The sequence below is a fragment of the Dama dama genome, chromosome 11 (assembly GCF_033118175.1).
Source record: "Dama dama isolate Ldn47 chromosome 11, ASM3311817v1, whole genome shotgun sequence".
Classification (NCBI taxonomy): domain Eukaryota; kingdom Metazoa; phylum Chordata; class Mammalia; order Artiodactyla; family Cervidae; genus Dama; species Dama dama.
The window spans coordinates 32,457,781-32,478,370 of NC_083691.1; the positions used below are offsets into that span (position 1 = coordinate 32,457,781).

At 41.4% G+C, this 20,590-nt stretch overlaps 1 protein-coding gene and 1 long non-coding RNA gene across 5 annotated transcripts in view; one reads left to right on the forward strand and one right to left on the reverse strand.

Annotated features, from left to right (window-relative positions):
• Positions 1–15,859: 15,859 nt before the first annotated feature.
• LOC133064628 (uncharacterized) lies at positions 15,860–17,336 on the reverse strand. The gene is made up of 2 exons (XR_009694667.1): positions 17,278–17,336; positions 15,860–16,275 (listed from the first exon to the last, which is right to left on the reverse strand). It is a non-coding gene; the product is annotated as an uncharacterized LOC133064628 (long non-coding RNA).
• A 194-nt stretch (positions 17,337–17,530) lies between these two features.
• The window catches only part of SELENOI (selenoprotein I), a 46,548-nt gene continuing 43,488 nt past the window's right edge, over positions 17,531–20,590 (forward strand). The window contains exon 1 of one of the 4 annotated variants that reach the window (XM_061154973.1): positions 17,531–17,769. In XM_061154973.1, coding sequence (XP_061010956.1) covers positions 17,713–17,769 — 57 coding nt within the window. In that variant the 5' untranslated portion in view covers positions 17,531–17,712. The remainder of the gene's footprint in view (positions 17,770–20,590) is intronic. The other 3 variants (XM_061154974.1, XM_061154972.1, XM_061154971.1) reach the window with 3 other exon arrangements.

Below are 20,590 nucleotides of genomic sequence, written 5' to 3' on the forward strand. Positions count from 1 at the left end.
TGAGTTTGAGGAAACTCTAGGAGATGGTGAGGGACAGGGAGGTCTGGCGCACTGCAGTCCATGGGTTCGCAAAGAATTGGACATGACTTAGCAACTGAACAACAAGGAAGTTCAAGGTAGAGCTCTTTGTGATAGTAAATGAATTAAACAACCCAAATGCCCAAAAGGGATAGGGTAGGTAAGTTATGGCATTTCCAAATAGAACATTGTTATGGGGGAAAAGTAAAGTAGCTCTATTTGGAATGAACCATGATATATATGGTGAAATTTAAACTGTATATTATGCTCTCCTTCAGGTAAGAAAAGGAATCCATATTAGATACTTATGCATTTTATACTTGGAATATTTCTGGAAGAATACATTAGAAAGTTAGCAATAATTGTTGCCTCTTGAAAATGAGATTAGGAGTCTGAATTGTTCTCTGTGCTGTTTGATACACATATTTTCTAACTTTAGGCATGTTCTTTTTTAATTATAGAAAAAGAAAGAGCTGAGACTTCCCAGTGATTACGACTCTATGCTTCCAATGCTGGGAGTGCAGGTTTGATACTTGGTTGGGGAACTAAGATCTCATATACTGTGCAGTGTGGCCAAAAAAGAAAAGAAAGAACTGATTTACACACACACACACACACACACACACACACACGCATAGCACCTAGGGTGGAAATCTAGCCTCAATACATTTCTATTTTCTCCACCACCCCATGTTAGAATCATTGCTGAAAAAACAGCAAACACATAGAGCAAAATACATTCATGGGAGCAAAGACTTCGTAAATAGCTGATTTCAGAAAACATGAAAATGAAGAAGAATCAGATCTGAGAACCAGAGAGACAAGACACAGGTACTTGGGGTGGGACACTGTTAGCATGTTGGCAAGTGTCTCCTGCAGCTGCAGGTGGTCTCAGATGGACACCAACAGCATCTACTATTGTTGCCAAAGGGGGTCAGTCAGAGAACTGAGTGGACCTGGCCAGCGCTCACCAGGGGCTCTTGAGGACAGGGATGACGGAAGAGAGAGGTGGAATTGAGACGCATGCAGGTGAGCTGCTTCCTTGCTGGGTGGACAATGAGCAGCGGAAGTTTCCAGTTAGGAGAGGCAAGGACAGACCACTTGGAGAGATGTTTTATCTAGAAGCAGAAACACCAAAGGAACAAGTGACTCAGAGAACATTAGGAAGTCAATGGAGGGGACTTTCCTTGTGGTCTAGTGGCTAAGACTCCAGGCACCAATGCAGGGGGCCCGGGTTCCATCGCTGGTCAGGGAATTATGATCCCACAAGCTACAACTAAGCCCAAGCCCTGTAACTAAAGAAGCTTGTGTGCCGCCAAAAGACCCAGCACGTGCCAAAATAAATGATAACAGTAATAATTTTTTTTAAAAGAAAATCAACAGAGGTGGAGCTGGAGAGACCCCTAAGGATTCAACCCCCAAAACAGAATTTTTCCTAATTGGTACTCAATTCATCTTAATCCCTTTGAGTTCAAATGAGAAGTGAGTATAACAAGGGGAATAACATATTCCTGGGTCCATGAAAGCTGAGGTGTCCAAAGTGTACAAAACTACGAGTAGAACTAAGGAAGTGAGATTATTGCCATAATTATGGGTCTATAAATGTGTTCCGTACTAATGGTATAACTCCCATTTAATGAAACAAGCTATATTTTCAATGTCATGGGAGTACATAAAATTTAAAAGAACTCTGTTGTGAATTCATTCATTCATATATCCATTAAATGAAACTTATTAAGCACTTGTGTCCGATGCTATGCTAGGTCCTAGACATTCGGTGGTGTTGTGGACTAAATGTGTCTTGGTGCATTTACCAAAATAAGGGCTGGGCACAAAGACTGTGACAATTATTATGGAATATAGTATTTTTTTTTTGGTTGCTACCAAGGCTTGGCCAGTATCAGGGCATGTCAGAGGATGGTGTGCAGAGAGGAGGGGAAAATGCACAGCTGTTTACCCAGTTGGAAACCTTGATGCAGCACAGTTTCAGTAATAGCTAATTAGCTAATTCTTGACTGAGACAGAAAGTTCCAATACAGAAAAAACATGTTTAAAATTGCTTGACACCATATAATGTATGATCTATTAAATATATGACAATAAAATGTATTTTAACAAAAAGGTAGGTGCTGTATATGTCTTCAGAAAAACTAAGGATATTTCTGACATCAAAAAAATTTAAGGTGTGTGTGTGTGTGTGAATAAACATACGGGGAGGACTAGGACATTGGAATGAAACAGAATTTTTTCTTTTAAAGGCAAAAAAATTTCAAATCCTCTAAGGTAGGAGGCTATGGATTTTTAAAAAATTATTTTATTTATTTATTTATTATTTTTGGCTTCTCTGGGTCTTTGCTGTGGTGCATGGGCTTTTGTCACTGCACGTGGGCTTTCTCTAGTTGCAGTGAGCAGGCTTTTGAGGCTATTGAGGTGGCTTCTCTTGTTGCAGAGCATGGGCTCTATCTAGAGCATGTGGACTCAGTAGTTGTGGCTCACAGACTTAGTTGCTTGGCAACATATGGGATCTTCGTTCCCAGACCAGGGGTCAAACCTGCCCCTGCATTGGCAGGCGGATTCTTAACCACTGGACCACCAGGGAAGTCCTGGAGCCTGTTGATTTTAATGTACAATTCAGGCTATCAAAATATTAATAAGTTTAAGTATTTATTAAGCACACACCCTATCTATTTAGATTCATCTATGAAAATAATTTTATAACATGGAGATATAGATGACCTTCCTAAACATGAAATGAAATCCTAAAGCCACATAGGACAGGATGACCAATTTGAATATGAAAAATATGAGATGGTTTATACAAATCACAGAAGGCTACAAGATGGTAATATTACTCCATGAAAGAAGAACAATTTTCTCTGAGTGAACAACTACATGCTAAGGTTTGCAAAAAGGTAATGAATGGAAAAGCAGACATAGGAGTCAGATAGCCGGAGATCAAAATTAGCTTTATTACTGGAAAAGCTGAATGAGAGAGAGATGGTGATTTGGATATGAGCCAGAAGCACTTTCCAGACATCCTCCTCAAACTGAATCTACTTATTCAGTTGTTGGCATAGCCAGACATCTCCAGGTCTCCCTTGTGGAGATGGGGGAGCTGAGAGTGGGTCTGGAGGATTGGCCACTTCAGAAGAGGGAGGTCTCAGAGCTTATTCTCCACTTCTTACCATCAGATAGGTCACTGTTCGCTTGGGGAAATGGGAGAGGAAAGAGAGACTATATCCTTATGGGGAATGGAAGTTCCCTCCCTTCTGTGGAAATGTGAGAAGAAAGGAATAGCATTCTGCACCAATACCATGCAGTACTGATTATAACAAGACTGATTTCAATATTTTAGTCAGAGAAACTCAGGTCATTTAACTCATGTCAAAATATACACATAAGAGGATTTTATACAGTCAACAAACCTAGAAAATATTTTTGAATACATTTGTTAGAAGCCCTAGAGAAATGTGTGCCAAGAACAAAAATCAGCAGGTACTCTGAGCGAAAACCTATTGTTTCTGCTTTATTCTACATATTTTCTGAACCAATTTGTAGAAAGTGTCCTCCACCATTATTCACAGGTTTGATACAGAAGTGGTCATTTTATACAAGGTCACGCTGCCCCCTGCCAACAGCAGAGTCCTTGTTATACATCTAACGCCAACTTCTCCTTTCTAGTGTAACTGGATTTGGGACCTTAGGGAGAGCCTGAGGTTCCAACCTGCATTGGAAGTGGGAGTCTTAACCACTGGACTCCCAGAGACGTTCCCCTCAAGACATTTTTATAATAGTGACTTTTTTCTAATAATTCCAACATCTGTGTCATTTCATCATTGATGTCTATTGACTGCCTTTTCCCACGTGAACTGAGATTTACTGACTCTTCATATGCCATGTAAGCTTGGATTGTATCCTTGACATTTGAATATTATAAGATTCTGGATCTTATTTAAATCCTATGGAAAATACTGATATTTTTATTTTAGCAAGCAACTGACCTAGTTTGGTTCAGGTCACACAAGTTCTGACCCATCTACTATGAATTGTATTTTCAACATCAGTTCTCTTTTCAAAGTCTTTGTGATACTATTCAGATCTACTGCATATATATGCCACCCAGTGGCCAGTCTGGGACCTGGGTGAAGGTCTATGTCTTAGTGCAATTCTCAAAGTCTGTGGTATGCTCTTTAGGGTCAAGTATGTGTATGTACAACTGGGAGTAACTTCCAGGACTTCATAAAACTCTGAGTCATTTTCCTGAATTTCTTTTCTCTCAAGTTACTCCAGTTCCCTTGAAATAATACTCTTGTCAAAGTAGCATGAACATAGCACACTTATATCTACCTTTATTACATGTGTTTTATTTTTTTTATTTTTATTTTTTTTTATTAGTTGGAGGCTATATACTTCACAACATTTCAGTGGGTTTTGTCATACATTGATATGAATCAGCCATAGATTTACACGTATTCCCCATCCCGATCCCCCCTCCCACCTCCCTCTCCACCCGATTCCTCTGGGTCTTCCCAGTGCACCAGGCCCGAGCACTTGTCTCATGCATCCCACTTGGGCTGGTGGTCTGTTTCACCATAGATAGTATACATGCTGTTCTTTTGAAACATCTCACCCTCACCTTCTCCCACGGAGTTCAAAAGTCTGTTCTGTACTTCTGTGTCTCTTTTTCTGTTTTGCATATAGGGTTATCGTTACCATCTTTCTAAATTCCATATATATGTGTTAGTATACTGTATTGGTCTTTATCTTTCTGGCTTACTTCACTCTGTATAATGGGCTCCAGTTTCATCCATCTCATTAGGACTGATTCAAATGAATTCTTTTTAACGGCTGAGTAATATTCCATGGTGTATATGTACCACAGCTTCCTTATCCATTCATCTGCTGATGGGCATCTAGGTTGCTTCCATGTCCTGGCTATTATAAACAGTGCTGCGATGAACATTGGGGTGCATGTATTACACGTGTTTTAAAATACTTCTTTAAATGAATTAGAGAATGGCAACCACATCCATTCCTTCAAAACACTGTTCTCTTTATAGCCTGAGCTTAGCATGTATAAACATTATTATTAATTTTAAAAAGCACTTTAACTGCATGACAGAAAAGTTTAAGAATATTCTCAAGTATTCTTTAAAACACTCAAGTGTTCTAAGAAAAACTTCTTAGAACATTCAAGTTTTCTTAGAATACTCAAGTTATTCCCTTTTATTAAGAAAATATTCTTTACACTGTAAAGTTTACAGGATAAAATCCAGCTTCCTCAAGTCTAATTGGTTTAATGAGATAGGTGGAGGCCATTTCATGGGTCACAATTGCCAACGGGAAGTGAAATGACCACACAATACACAAGTCAAATAAAAGTGAGGCTGGGTACCACTCCCGCTCCTCATATTTGGGTAGAATGAGTTTGGGCCTTTAATCTCAGAGCTCAAGAATAAATCCTACCAAATAGGAGATTGTATTCAATTAACAGCCTACTGTATTTCAACAACACAATATCTACATTACACATATGATAGAGAATTCCCTGGCAGTAGAATGGTTGGCCTCTGCACTTCACTACCGTGGGCCCAGATTTGATGTATGTGTGCATATATATATATATATATGGAAGTAAACAAATGAACAACATCAAATTAAGGTGCTTTTGACTTTGGATTATCAGAGCAATGTCGGCTTGTTGAAAAAAACCTAAAACAATTGAGAAATATGTAATTTAGAAACCGAAAGTACTTATGACTCTCTTTCTGGTCATAAAATAAACCACACTATATATCTTGCTTTTGAGTTGTTTACTAGAAAAGTGTTAGTTTTACTGGAAAAAAAAAAATTCCAGTAATTCTTTTAAATGAAAAGACCTCAACTTTTCATATTGCTCTTTCACACACATACACACAAAAAATATGCAAAGAAGCTTTTTTTACTTGAATGTGATTGTAGTTTTTTTTCTTGAGAGTCTGTGAATTCCAACAAAATTTTAGACAGGAAGGAAGTTTATTAAAGAGTGGTCCAAGAAGTAAAAACAACCTAACATCCATCAGCAGTAGAATGGATAAACAAACTGTAGACAGCTTTATTTCCATACTTTAAAACTACACAGAAATTAAAATGAATGAACTAGACTTATATATATAAATACAGATCAACCTCAAAACAATATTGAGCATAAAAAATATTGTAAGAGATTAGGAACTGTATACTGTGCTGTGCTGAGTCTCTCAGTTGTGTCTGACTCTTTGCGACTGGCCAGGCTCCTCTGTCCATGGGGATTCTCCAGGCAAGAATACTGGAGTGGGTTGCCATGCCCTCTTTCAGGGGATCTTCCCAACCCAGGGATCAAATCCAGGTCTCCTGCATTGCAGGTTGATTCTTTACCATCTGAGCCACCAGGGAAGCCCAAAAACTGGGATCCTATTTAAGTACACACACACAAGCCCCAAATAATACTGTACTGAATCTAGACATAAACCTATGTAATAAAAGTGTAAAGTAGGAATAGGAATAATAAACAACAGCTGCAAGATAGTGGCTAATTCTGGGAACAAGTGGGAAAGAGATGGTATAGAGCTGGAGCTTTAGCTGAAACATAGAAAAAGAACGACTCAGACTTCCCTGGTGGTGCAGTGATAAAGAATCCACCTGCTGAGGCAGGAGACATGGGTTCGATCCCTGGGTCCAGGAAGATTCCACGTGCCACAGAGCAACTAACCCTGTGCCCCACAACTCCTGAGTCCACGCTCTAGAGCTGGTGAGCTGTGACTGAGCCTGTGCAGCAACTAGTGAGGCCTGGGTGACTAGAGTCTGTGCTCCGCAACAAGAGAAGCCACCACAATGAGAAGCCCGCCACAACTACAGAAAGTCTGCATGAAGCAACGAAGGCTCAATGCAGCCAAAATAAATAAATAAATAAAATTATTAAGAAAAAAAAGCTCCGAAGAACACATGGCAAAATACTAACACCTGTTAATTCCTGGTGGTGGGTATTTGGGTATCAAGTATATTCCTTTCTATGTGTGATAGTTAAGCTGGGTAATGATGCTGGTGATGCTGGACAGAGGGATGGGGAACCTTTCCTGGTCTTGGCTTTGACTGTTAAATATACAGATATCTTCTTTTTTTCTTCCAGTTTGAATCATTTTAATATTTAAAGACAAAAAGTGAGTGCTTTTTTTTTTTTTAAAACACAGGCACAGAGGTCTGACTGCCAACTTGCATGCAGGAAATGAGCACCTGCTCTGTCACCCACGGTCCCCGCTGGTGTTTGACTGCTGTGGGCCCTCACCCTCTCCATTCACAGTGGCTGATTTATGCTACAACTGTAATGCATCTGGTCTGTTTCTTAATATGTGCATATTTCACCCCAGCATATCCATTCTAAAATAAAAACCAAAGAGTCATTATGGGCAGGGGACATCTCTCTCACTGGTACCTGCTCCTACCCTACATCTTCTGGCTTGGAACAATGCTGGGAAAGGAGTGGATGGCCAGAGCTGGAGGACGGGTCTGCACTCCGCACTCTGTCATTGGAGTGAGGGCAGGAGGTGTAAGTCAGAACAACATGGTGGACAGAGATGAGCTTGGGAGTCCTCTGTGTGAGATAAAGCTGAGAGAATTCTCCTTGCCAGGTTTAGAGAGATCAAGGTGTCATCATTTAAAATGAAAGCATTTTATCTCAGGAATCAGCAATCCAAACAGTACTGAATTTCAAATGTTTTCCCACCAAGACATCTCAGCTATTGCAGGAACCATCTAGACCTTTCCAGGAAGTAAAGGTAGAGCTCCAGGCATTCCTTCTGACAGCCCAATGATGAGGTTAGAAGCACCTCTTCACTGTGGAAAACAACAGGAAGAGCCCGGATCAGGAAGGAGGTGGCCTTAACTCACAAGGCTGTTCTGCAGATCCTGTACTTTATTGGAGCCACAGAGAGAGAGAGAGAGAGAGAGTGATGAAAAGTGGCTCCTGCCCTGGGCTGGAGCCTCTTGGGGATCATCTCAGCCTGACTCCATGGTCTCCCTGATGTGGCATTACCTGGCTCCTGGCTCATCCCCATCCATCTCCTCCTCATCTTTTCACACATCTTTCCAAAGCACCTCCTCCTCAGAGAGGCGACAGTGGCGATGGCCGCCTCAGGGACCCTGGACACAGATGCATTTTTTTTAATGAGAAAAGTGTTTCTTCTAATACACACCAGGGTTTTCATTTCTGAAAGAAAAGCCTTTACTTCTAGCACTTTATAAAATTTAAAGGGCTATGCCTGTACAAACATGGGATTAAAAAAAATTACCTAGGAAAAGTGTTTTATCCTACTTAGTTCTCTCTTTGGTTTTTATCTGTTTTCCTACTTGCGTGGCTTATTCCTTCACAGAAATCTTAGCTCGAGGGTCCATCTTAATGCTCCCATTCTTTATATTAGTTTCTCTAGAGAAGCTGTTGATTCACTATTTCCTGATTACCTACCTACTGCTTTCAAGAAGGAACTTGCTGGCAGTTACCTCAAGCACTAGCTTCTCAAATTATCCCTTAAATCTTTCCTGTTTCTAGTCTCATGCCAAACTAGGAAGAGAAATCCAATATGAGTATTTTGCTGATGCTTACATCACTGCAAGAGAAGACTCTACACATGGGTATCACCAGATGGTCAACACCAAAATCAGATTGATTATATTCTTTGCAGCCAAAGATGGAGAAGCTCTATACAGTCAGCAAAAACAGGACCGGGAGCTGACTGTGGATCAGATCATGAGCTCCTTATTGTCAAATTCAGATTTAAATTGAATAAAGTAGGGAAAACCACTAGACCATTCAGGTATGACCTAAATCAAATCCCTTACAATTGTACAATGGAAGTGAGAAATAGATATAAGGGACTAGATCTGATAGTGTGCCTGATGAACTATGGATGGAGGTTTGTGACATTGTACAGGAGACAGGGATCAAAACCATCCCCAAGAAAAAGAAATGCAAAAAAGCAAAATGGCTGTCTGAGAAGGCCTTACAAATAGCTGTGAAAAGAAGAGAAGCAAAAAGCAAGAGAGAAAAGGAAAGATATACTCATTTGAATGCAGAGTTCCAAAGAATAGCAAAGACAGGTAAGAAAGCCTTCCGCAGCGATCGATGCAAAGAAATAGAGGAAAACAATAGAATGGGAAAGACTAGAGATCTCTTCAAAAATCAAAGATACCAAGGAAACATTCCATGCAAAGATGGGCACAATAAAGGGCAGAAATGGTATGGACCTAACAGAAGCAGAAGATATTAAGAAGAGGTGGCAACAATACACAAAACTGTGCAAAAAAGATCTTCATGACCCAGATAATCATGATGGTGTGATCACTCACCTAGAGCCAGACATCCTGGAATGTGAAGTCAAGTGGGCCTTAGGAAGCATCACTACAAACAAAGCTAGTGGAGGTGATGGAATTCCAGTTGAGCTATTTCAAATCCTGAAAGATGATGCTGTGAAAGTGCTGCACTCAATATGTCAGCAAATTTGGAAAACTCAGCAGTGGCCATAGGACTGGAAAAGGTCAGTTTTCATTCCAGTCCCAAAGAAAGGCAATGCCAAAGAATGTTCAAACTACCGCACAATTGCACTCATCTCACATGCTAGTACAGTAATGCTCAAAATTTTGCAAGCCAGGCTTCAGCAATATGTGAACTGTGAACTTCCAGATGTTCAAGCTGGTTTTAGAAAAGGCAGAGGAACCAGAAATCATATTGCCAACATCTGCTGGATCATTGAAAAAGAAAGAGGGTTCCAGAAAAACATCTATTTCTGCTTTATTGACTATGCCAAAGCCTTTGACTGTGTGGATCACAACAAACTGGAAAATTCTTTTTTTTGGAAAATTCTTAAAGAGATGGGAATACCAGACCACCTGACCTGCCTCTTGAGAAATCTGTATGCAGGTCAAGAAGCAACAGTTAGAACTGGACATGGAAGAACAATAGGAAATATAGGTATGTCAAGGCTGTATATTGTCACCCTGCTTATTTAACTTATATGCAGAGTACATCATGAAAAACGCTGGGCTGGATAAAACATAAGCTGGAATCAAGATTGCCGGGAGAAATATCAACAACCTCAGATATGCAGATGACACCACTCTTATGGCAGAAAGTGAAGAAGAACTAAAGAGCCTCTTCATGGAAGTGAAAGAGGAGAGTGAAAAAGTTGGCTTAAAGCTCCACATTCAGAAAACTAAGATCACAGCATCCGGTCCCATCACTTCACAGCAAATAGATGGGGAAACAGTGGAAACAGTGGCTGACTTTACTTTTTTGGGCTCTAAAATCACTGCAGATGGTGATTGCAGCCATGAAATTAAAAGATGCTTACTCCTTGGAAGGAAAGTTATGACCAACCTAGACAGCATATTAAAAAGCAGAGACATTACTTTGTCAACAAAGGTCCGTCTAGTCAAGGCTATGGTTTTTCCAGTGGTCATGATAAAAAAGCCCATTACCTAAAATGATAAAAAGCCCATTAATTAAAAACACCAATTCATGATATTCCTTTGTCTTTCCCCCAGTTGTAAGAATTATCTGGGTTATTTTGTGCTTTTCAATATAATACCAATAATCCACTTTGCCTTAAAATTTTTTTTTTTTTAATTTATTTTTGGCTGTGCTGGGTCTTCATTGTTGCCTGTGGACTTTCCTAGTTGCAGCGAATGGGGGCTGCTCTCTAGTTGTGGTGTGCAGGCTTCTCATTGTGGTGGCTTCTCTTGTTGCAGATCACAGGCTCTAGGGTGAGTGGGCTTCAGTAGTTGACACATGCGTGCTAAGTCACTTCAGTGTCCGACTCTTTGCCACCCTAGCCCGCCAGGCTCCTCTGTCCATGGGATTCTAAAGGCAAGAATATGGAATGGGTTGCCATGCCCTCCTCCAGAGGATCTTCTGACCCAGTGATCCCGTCTCTTATGTCTCCTACATTGGCAGGTGGGTTCTGTACCACTAGCGCCACCTAGTAAGCCCCAGCCAAAGCTTGCTGAGGGCTTATTCAGTACTTGGCATTTATGCTAGGTTCAGGTGTTTACAGATGTGGTCCTTACCTGCCAGGCATTATAGTCCAGTTAGACAGGTAAGAAGAAAAGAGATAATTTCATAACATGTAAGTATGAAGGGAGATGTATGCACAGGGCACTGTAGCTGTACAGAGGGACAGAACTGTCTTCAATCAGAGGCAGTGGAAGTAGGCTGGAGGAAGAAATGAAACTTCAGCTGAATCCTGAGGACTGAGATGGATTTGGCCAGGCATGAGAAAAGGAATAGAAATTTTAAAAAGTACAGTCTGAAGTGGTTGAGCATTTATGAAAAGTCCTGTATTCCTGGGAGACTGAGAGTTTGTGACGTGTGTGTGTCTGTGCGTGTGTGTGTTGGGAGGAGGGGGCTGGGTCAGAAAGAGAAGAATAAGGAGAAATGAAAAAAGACAGCATCTGTGAAGAGCCAGGGCATTTAATAAGACCAGCCATTCACAGAATGTAGAAATAACATACTCCTTGCCTGGGGTCCATGTTTTATCCAATTTTGTATCTCCAAGGTATGACATGGTATCTAGATTTGGTGTACAGTTAATGTTCAACTAGGATACATGAAGAGATAAGTCGCTACTTTTATACATTGTCTCATATTTGTATGTCTTGCCTCCTAACTTCTGCTAGACTTCTGGTCAAGCAGGCTACACAACCTTGGGCATTTCAGGAACGACCTCAATGCCTTACTGTAGTAGGTATCTATGTTGGCAACTATTACCTCAACCCCTGCTCCAGGTTTTTGAGAATTCTTACCGGAAAATGGATTACAGCAAACTTGCCTACTCACTTGCTCCAATTAGGGTCTTTTTTTTTTTTTTCCCTACCACCTTTTTCTTCCACCCAAACTAAATAAGTATTCATCTCAACTCCGATGATTTCAAAGTTTCATGAAGACAAAAACGGTCCCTACCCAACATAGAGCCAATGTAGTCCCTTGCATGGCTGTATGTTCAAATTTGAGACAGAAAAAAAAAAAAAAAAAGAATAGTGGTTATGTTTGGTTATATTTGCTGACCTGACATTAGATGAGGCAAAAAGGAATAGGAGAGAGGCATGACAGGGTGATGCCACTAGGCTACCCATCTGAATGATGTGTACTTGATACACCTAGAGTTCTGCTTCTATTTTGGTATAATAACAATGGGTAGGAGGATGGGTGTGTAGGACAGGTATCAATTCTCTCTCTGCTCAGAAAATACAGATGTTGGGTCACTACCAACACTTCAAAGAACGCTGAAAATAAGACTTTGCCCAGTGTAAAACTTTGCTGAGATCAGTTTTTAAAAATTATTCTCTTTTTATTTAACAGTCATGCTCACGAATAATGGATATAAGAAGTAATCACTCATTTTTAAAAGTTGGGCCTCTAAGTTCCTTTGAATCGTTACACTGCTTCTTTTGGTTTGGAATGACTATTGACACCACTGAGTTGGCGTTCAAAGGTTAACATGAAAAATGGCCAGAAAACCAGGGGGACAAGTCACAGAATCATGGAGAAACCACCCTCCTCCAATGACATGGGAAGTAGAAGGTACAAGGCAGCATTTCTTCCTGCTCAAACTCAGTATATCACACTGCCCTTTTCTGTGATAAAGTATTTGATGACTCACTCAAATAGAGTTCTCAATACATTCTTACCTAGTAGGATTATGCTTTAAAAATATAAAAAACAGCCAAAACCCAGCAGCCAAAACCTAACCTGAGAAGGTTTACCCTAGCTAGGGAATTTCATTAACAAACAACAAGCAACTTAATGATTCTGTTCAGTTCTGTCCTAGTTTTTCCCCCTCTAGACTTGATTAAAAGTCAACTTGTGATTTTTTTTTTAACTTGTTACCATGGTAACTTGTAGAAGCAGGGTGTAGTAGAAAGTTATTCAACTAGAAGTTTGATGACCTGTGCTCTTGTTCCAGCTTTACCATAAACTTTTGGACAAGATATGTAATTCTTCTGTTGTTCCATTTTGTACAATTAGAACAACTATCTGGCTATGGTGCAGGGTTGTTAGGATGATCTGAGTGAGAGGTCAAACTGCTTTGAGAACCAAAGAGTTTATGAGTATAAGGCTTTATTACTGTTTTAAAATTAAAACCAAATCAGTATCTTTTTATAAGCTTCCTTGGGAAAACTTCCTCATTTTTATGGCTTGAATAACTTATATCAGGGTTATTAACTATATTAGCTCTTGAAAGTGAAAGTTACTAAGCTGTGTCTGACTCTTTGTGACCCCATGGACTATACAGTCCATGGAATTCTCCAGGCCAGAATACTGGAGTGGGTAGCTTTTCCCTCTCCAGGGGATCTTCACAAACCAGGGATTGAACCCAGGTCTCCCACATTGCAGGCGAACTCTGTACCAGCAGAGCCACAAGAGAAGCCCTATATTAGTCCTTAACTTATTCCAATTTTCTAGATATCTCCATATATTTGACACTATCTTCAGACTAAGTAAAACAGGAACTGTAGGAAGTATACTACTCTTTATCCAGAGGTTATATTACGAAGGTGATGACACTGTTTCTAGCACAGGTGTCTCTTATGATTATCATACAGAAAGGCAAAGAGCCTGATCTTGAGTGTTGCAGATATAGACAGATAAACTTCAAAGGATGAGGAGGCAGGCAAGAGAAGCAGGCAGTGCCAAACTATGCTCTGTACTATGGTGCAGAAGGAAGAGACAGCATGGGGGTATACAAAGGAGTAAACAGCCAGGCCAATGTGAAATGGTCCCTGCCAGCCCTGGGCAGACTTAGGGATAAATGCACCCTGGACTGGAATTCAGGAAAGAGGAGACAGGAAGGTGATTTACTTGCAAAGGCAAATTTGTTTACCTGACAATGTTTTCTTCTCAGTGAGAGTGCCTGGTAAAACTCACCCAGGCCTAGGATTCATGGGGTTTTGAAAAATAATACCTTATATTTATATGGGCTTATACTTACCATATATATATATATACACACACACACCTTATATTTGTATGGGTTTAGTTTCTTTTTCTGCTCAGATATAACTCAACATATATATTTTTAGATGGAGGCTAATTACTTTACAATATTGTGGTGGTTTTCATCACATATCGACATGAATCAGCCATGGGTGTACAGGTGTCCCCCCCATCCTGAACCCTGCCTCCCACCTTCCTCCCCACCACATCCCTCTGGGTTGTCCCAGAGCACCAGCTTTGAGTGCCCTGCTTCATGCATTGAACTTGCACTGGTCATCTATTTTACATATGGTAATATACATGTTTCAATGCTATTCTCTTATATTGTCTCACCCTCACCTTCTCCCACATAGTCCAAAAATCTGTTCTTTACATCTATTGACTCTTTTGCTGTCTTGCATATAGGGTCATTGTTACTGTCTAATTTGTATGGGCTTAATTTAACAGGTTTATGACATGCTCTTATGGAATAAGTGTAAAAGACGACAAGAATTATGATCACTTTACAGATCAGTTGGATTTCATCTTAGAGAAGTTAAATGATATAATGTAATTAAATTTCAGAGATGAACAGTACCTTAAAGGTTTTGTCTAATTGCCCGCTCTTTAAAAAAAGAGAACACAGTTAGGTAAATAAGTTGTCTAGGATCACAAAGCCAGTATGCAACAGATGTCAAAGTATAAACAAAGTTCTGTGTTGTGTTTCAGTTTAGAAATTCTCAGACTGACTCATAACTGATACTAATTTGTTATAGTCTTATGCAGAAGTTTTTTTGTTGTTGTTGTTTATTTGCTAAGTCATGTCTGACTCTTTTCGACACCACGGACCGTAGGCTATGCCAGGCTGCTCTGTCCATGGGATTTCCCAGGCAAGAATACTGGAGTGGGTTGCTGTTTCCTTCTCCAGGGGATCTTCTGGACTAAGGGATCAAACCCGAGTCTCCTGCACTGCAGGTGGATTCTTTATCACTTAGCCACCAGGGAAGCCCCTCCTGCACAAGAGAGGCTGCAAATTGAAACTGCTTTCACAAAATTAAAACCTGCTCTTTTTAAAACATCACTTTTGAAGAAAATATCAGTTAGGAAAAATTTTACAAAATTAGAAATGTTACTTTGAGTTTGCTTGCATCTGAAGTGATTCACAATAACTACAGTTTATTAACTATTAGGTTCATGTACAAAAGTCACATTTTATGGTTTTTCACAATTAAATATCTTTCAAAGTAGGAAGTTTAAACCTCAGATGGGTAAGCACAGGTCTTTTATTAAAAATAATTTAATAATGAAGTTTTTTCTTCTTCATATGGATTAAAAGAAACATAGAACAGGGGAAATCTGTAGTGTATTACTTGGGAGAATAGCTTCAGTCTGATTGTCTAAAACCCTGATTCAGTTTTCTTATCAGTACACAGAGGGAATTTAAATATCCTACTGGCAGAAAGAAAATACTTTTATGGGTGGTTTCATAATTTTCATTAGAGCCGATTTCCTTCTTAAAGGAAGATTCACATTTCCAATGTACTTCTCAAAGCTGGGCACTTCACAGCATATCAGTGATCTTTGCTCATTCATGCAACAAAATGTACTGATCATGTATTATTTGCAGGCTGCTAGGCTAAGGGACTTCCCTCGTAGCTCAGTGATAAAGGATCTGCCTGCAAATGCCAGGAGACATGGGTTCAATCTCTGGTCTGAAAGATCCCCTAGAGAAGGAAATGGCAACCCATACCAGTATTCTTGCCTGGAAAATGCCATGGACAAAGGAGCCTGGTGAGTTAGAGCCCACGGGGTCACAGAGTCAGACACGACTTAGTGACTCAATGACAACAGTCTATGAAACATGTGGAAAACTAGGTTTTATTAAAATAAAATTCCTCCCCTTAGGGTAAGTGAGGGAGAAGAACAACCAATTTTATTGATCATGTACCATGCACCAAGTATGATGATAGTTTTACACCTATTACTTCATAAGAATCTTAAAGTCTAGAAAGTAAGACATATGCAGAAACAATAAAATATTTACGCTTGATATATATGAGTCCTCAATGAGTATTTGTTGAATGAACAAACGAACATAAAAGAACACGAGATCTCAAAATAATTGTCCTTGCTTCAGAGTCCCAGAGGGATTGAGAGATTCCTTAGGTGAAGGCTTTCCATATCAAAGACCACATTCCTTGCTGAGTCGACCATTTCCAAGCTTTGTAATTAAGAGATCTGGGCAGGTTAGGTCATCTGACTTTTGGTTTCCTAGCCTGCAAAGTGGGAAAAGCGTTTTCAGTCTCAGTGCTGTGACAGGGGTTAGTGATAGCTATGTAAAATTCCCCACATGGAAAAATAATTAATAATTATGCTATTAGTAATAGCACAATCAACTATTACTATTATTTATTAGACTAATACACACTATAGCTATTGATCTAATTTTTTCTACAATTGGATTCAGTTATGTAAACTAATTTCTTGCAAACACATTTAAGGATCCTCAAGTGGCTCAGTGGTGAAGAATCTGGCTGCAATGCGGGCGTGCGTGCCAAGTCGCTTCAGTCGTGTCCGACTCTTGGCTACTCTGTCCCTGGGGTTCTCCAGGCAAGAATACTGGAGTGGGTTGACATTACTACCTTCCTTCAGGGAATCTTTCCGACCCAGGGATCGAAACCACTTCTCTTACGTCTACCAGTATTGGCAGGGGAGTTCTTTACCACTAGCGCCACCGGGGAAGCCCGTAATGCAGGAGACAAGGGGTCAGTCCTTGGTCTGGAAGATCCCCTGGAGAAGGAAATGGTAACCTGTTCCAGTGCCTGGGAAATCCCATGCACAGAGGGGCCTGGCGAGCTACAGTCCACGGGGTTGCAAAACTTGTGGGACGCGACTTAGCGACTAAAGAGTCTCAGGCCAACGCCTCTGCTTGGAAGATACTAGCAACCATCATTTGGAATAGAGCGGAGTTTGTGCTCAAAATTCACAAACAACGCTGACCCAAGGGGCTTGTCTCCAACGCCCTTTCACGCCCCTTTACCAACTGCAAACAGCCTCTCACCGGCTTCTCTACAGCAAGTCACAGCCATTAAGTCACTGCGTGCAGACCGCGCTACGAGCTGGAAGCGGGCTGGGCACACATGCTTTTTCTGCTTTTACTTTACGACTTAGGAGTACTAAGCCCTCTTTTCTGAGGAATTCCTGAACTGATTCGCACACAACCATTCTACCTTCCCCCACGAGACTAAAACGGTACCCCCAAATCTCTACCCACGCACAGACGCCGCCGTACCACCATCACTCCCCAAGGACGAAGAGCAAGGCCTCCTGGGAAATTGACCTTTCACCTCCCCTCTTGCCTTACCTCAACTCACCAATTTTGACGCTAGCGAATAAAGCGACGAGGAGGCCTAGAAGGCGGGACTTAGTGGTTCCAGATCCACGTTGATTGGTTGAGACGGCGAAGGGGACCCCGCGTGAGCCTGCTAGCGCCCCTCCCTCGGTGGGCGGGGAGAAGTGAGGACTGCGCTTGCGCGCTGAGAGGCGGCGGAGGTGGCGGGGGCGGGTACGCGTGCGCGGTGGGCGGAGCGCGGCTCTTCTAGCTTTTCTGCCAGTCCGGGTCCTCCCAGTGCAGCTCAGCCGGTGTAGTGCTCCTGTTTCCCTGTCTGGTCGTGGAGAGTCGCTGCCGACTGGGCGCTCGTGTTCGGGTCGTCATGGCAAGTTACGAATACGTGAGCCCGGAGCAGCTGGCTGGCTTTGATAAGTACAAGGTAGCGCGGGCCCCGCGGACGCCCCTCGCCCTGCTGGTCCCGGCCTCTCCTAGGCGCCTGAGGGGCCGGCGTGGTTCGTGTCACCTTGTGCCGCGTGGCTCCTGGCGGCAGTTTCTCCGGGGGTCCTGCCGAGTGCTGGGGATTTGGGGTCGGGGCGCGTGGGAGCATCCTAGGCCCGCCGCTCCGACTCGGCCCCCTCCCGGGGGATTGCCTTTTCCTTAGGGGACCGCTCCATCAGAGTGGAGCCAGAGAATTCCCTTGGCTTCTTTCCTTCGTTATTATTTTTAGTTCCTTGAGAGGTGATGCATTTCCCTTCTGTGGTGTCTTGTCTTTTACCCGCCTCTCTTGCATTCAACTTCGGCGATGGAGAGAATCTCTTGGCAGATGAGGCCCGGGGAAGGGGAGTGACTGCTGGGGCCGTACTGCAGATGCGCCCGCTTCCACTCGCAGAAAAGAGGCGCCTGGGCGGCCAATGCCGGTACATGTGCACGGGCAGAACCTGGAACTGTGTAGTGAAAAGAGCGCGCGCGGGCTTTGGAGCTCAAGTAAACCTGATACCGGATCTGATACCCAGATCTAATTTACTTGGCTTTGGGCCAAATACTAGTCTTTACCTTGCGAAATGAGCATTGGAAAGCGCCTTGTACATAATGGGCCTCCAGGACCCGCTGGTCGTTATCTTTCCTCCAGGTAACGTTTTTCTCCCTTGCTCCCTTAATGAGCGAATGACTCCAGTCAGTCGTCCAAGCCCGAAATCTGGGCAGTAACCTTTCATCCTTGCTACCTGTGCCGCTTTCACTACTGATTACTTTACCCCACCCACGAGCCCGGTGAATCACCAGGTCCTGTAGGTTCCATCATTTTAGCTTAAACGAGAAAGAGGGCTGCATTACCACTCTCCCCACATATACTTTAATCTTTTAACTTTAGAATGGTTTTTAGAACAGATTTGCAGAAAAATTGTGACGATAGTACAGAGTTCCCAGATACCCCACATCCGATGTTCCCAGTTATTAACATCTTATGGCACATTTGTCACAATTAAAATGAACTGATACTTCCACAGTATTATTAACTGAAGTTCATACTTCGTTTTCACCTAATGTTCTCTTTCTGTTCTGGGCTCTCATCCATAATCCATAACATTTAGTTGTTATGTGTCTGTCGCCTCCTCTTGGCTATGACGGTTTCTCAGTCTTGTTTTTGATAACCTTGATAGTTTTGAGGAGTTCCAGTCAGGTATTTTGTAGAATGCTCCTCAACTGGGATTTGTCTGATGTTTTTCTCATGATTACACAGGTTTATTTGGTTACCGGGTTGAAGTGCCTTTCTCATTGTCCTAAGAGTACATGTCATATGCGACTTAATCACTGTTGATGACTTTGACTCCCTTGCTGAGGTAATGTTTGTCAGGTTTCTTCCTGTAAAGTTAATCTCTTTGGAAGGAAGTCATTATGCAGACGTCATTTAAGGGGTAGAGAGTTATACTTCACCTCCTTGAGGGCAGAATATTGATGTTATTTTATTTGGACTTCTGCATGGAAGATGGATCTTTTCTCCCCAACGTATATTTATTCAATGATTTACTTATATGCGTATGAGTTCATGAATATTTATTTTATACTTTGGGTTACAGTTCAGTACTGCTTGATTTGGTTGCTTGCTAACATCCACTTTTGCCCTTCCAGTCCTTTTTCTCTGCTTCATAATGATCTTTATAAAAAAGTGTGTATCTGGTCACATCACTCCTTTGCTTATAATCCTCCACTGTCTTCCCTTTGCTCTTGGAATGAAGTCCTCAAATCTAGAACATGATCTGCAAGGCTCTATGATCCGGCCCTTGTCTGTGTCATCAGCTTCATGTCATGGCTCTCACTCTCTATTTTTGCCAGCATTAGTTGCCATCTCTCCCAGTTCCTTTTTTTCAGATCTTCAAGTAATATTATGTCTGCCAGGAATGTAGCTCCCCATTTATGTTTATCTTCACATCTTTTTGAAAAACATTTAGTTATTGATTTATTTGGCTGCGTTGGGTCTTAGTTGTGGTATGTAGGATCTCCAGTTTCAGGGCTTAGTTGCTACTCAGCATGTGGGAACTGAGGTTGCTGGTCCCTAGTCTCCTGCATTGCAGCCTAACCACTGCATTGCAATCCTAACCACTGGACCGCCAGGGAAGTCCCTCTTCTTCACATCTTAATTTGAATGTTACTTCCTCAGAGAAGCATTCCTTAAATATCTCATACCTCTCAAGTATGCTCTTATAGCACCTCTGCTCCTTTATGAGATTAGTTCTTTAGGTGTCTCCCCATTACTTCTGTGCATAGGCATCCAGTAAACATTTGTGGAATGAGTAACAGAAAAATCACATATCTTGTCAAACTGGAATAACTGTAAGGGACATAGTGCATTCGTCTGCTTTTGAGCAATATGCCATACCATTTTGAACTGAGGTGCTGATTTGTCTGAAAAATTTTAAGTCGACATTTAACCCAGTGCAAGGCTTTCACTGAAGAAGGTTATTAACCCAGATACCTCTTGTTTTTCCCTTTCTGTTACTCTTTTGCACTGTAAATATTGACATAAACATTTTTTTCTTCCATTCTAGGATCTGGCTTTCTGGTAAGTGCCAACAGAATAACTATTTTATTTGCAGCAGTGTCTGTGTTAGGGAATCTACTTTTTTCTTTCTTTTAAATAAACAGTCTTTCCTAGATTTATATTTCCTAATTTATAGGAAATTTTAGTGTGATTTTTCCGTTCCTATTTTTCCCCCTTCCGTTATTTGACTTACTTCCTGTGCCTGACAGCAGATTTCCTATCA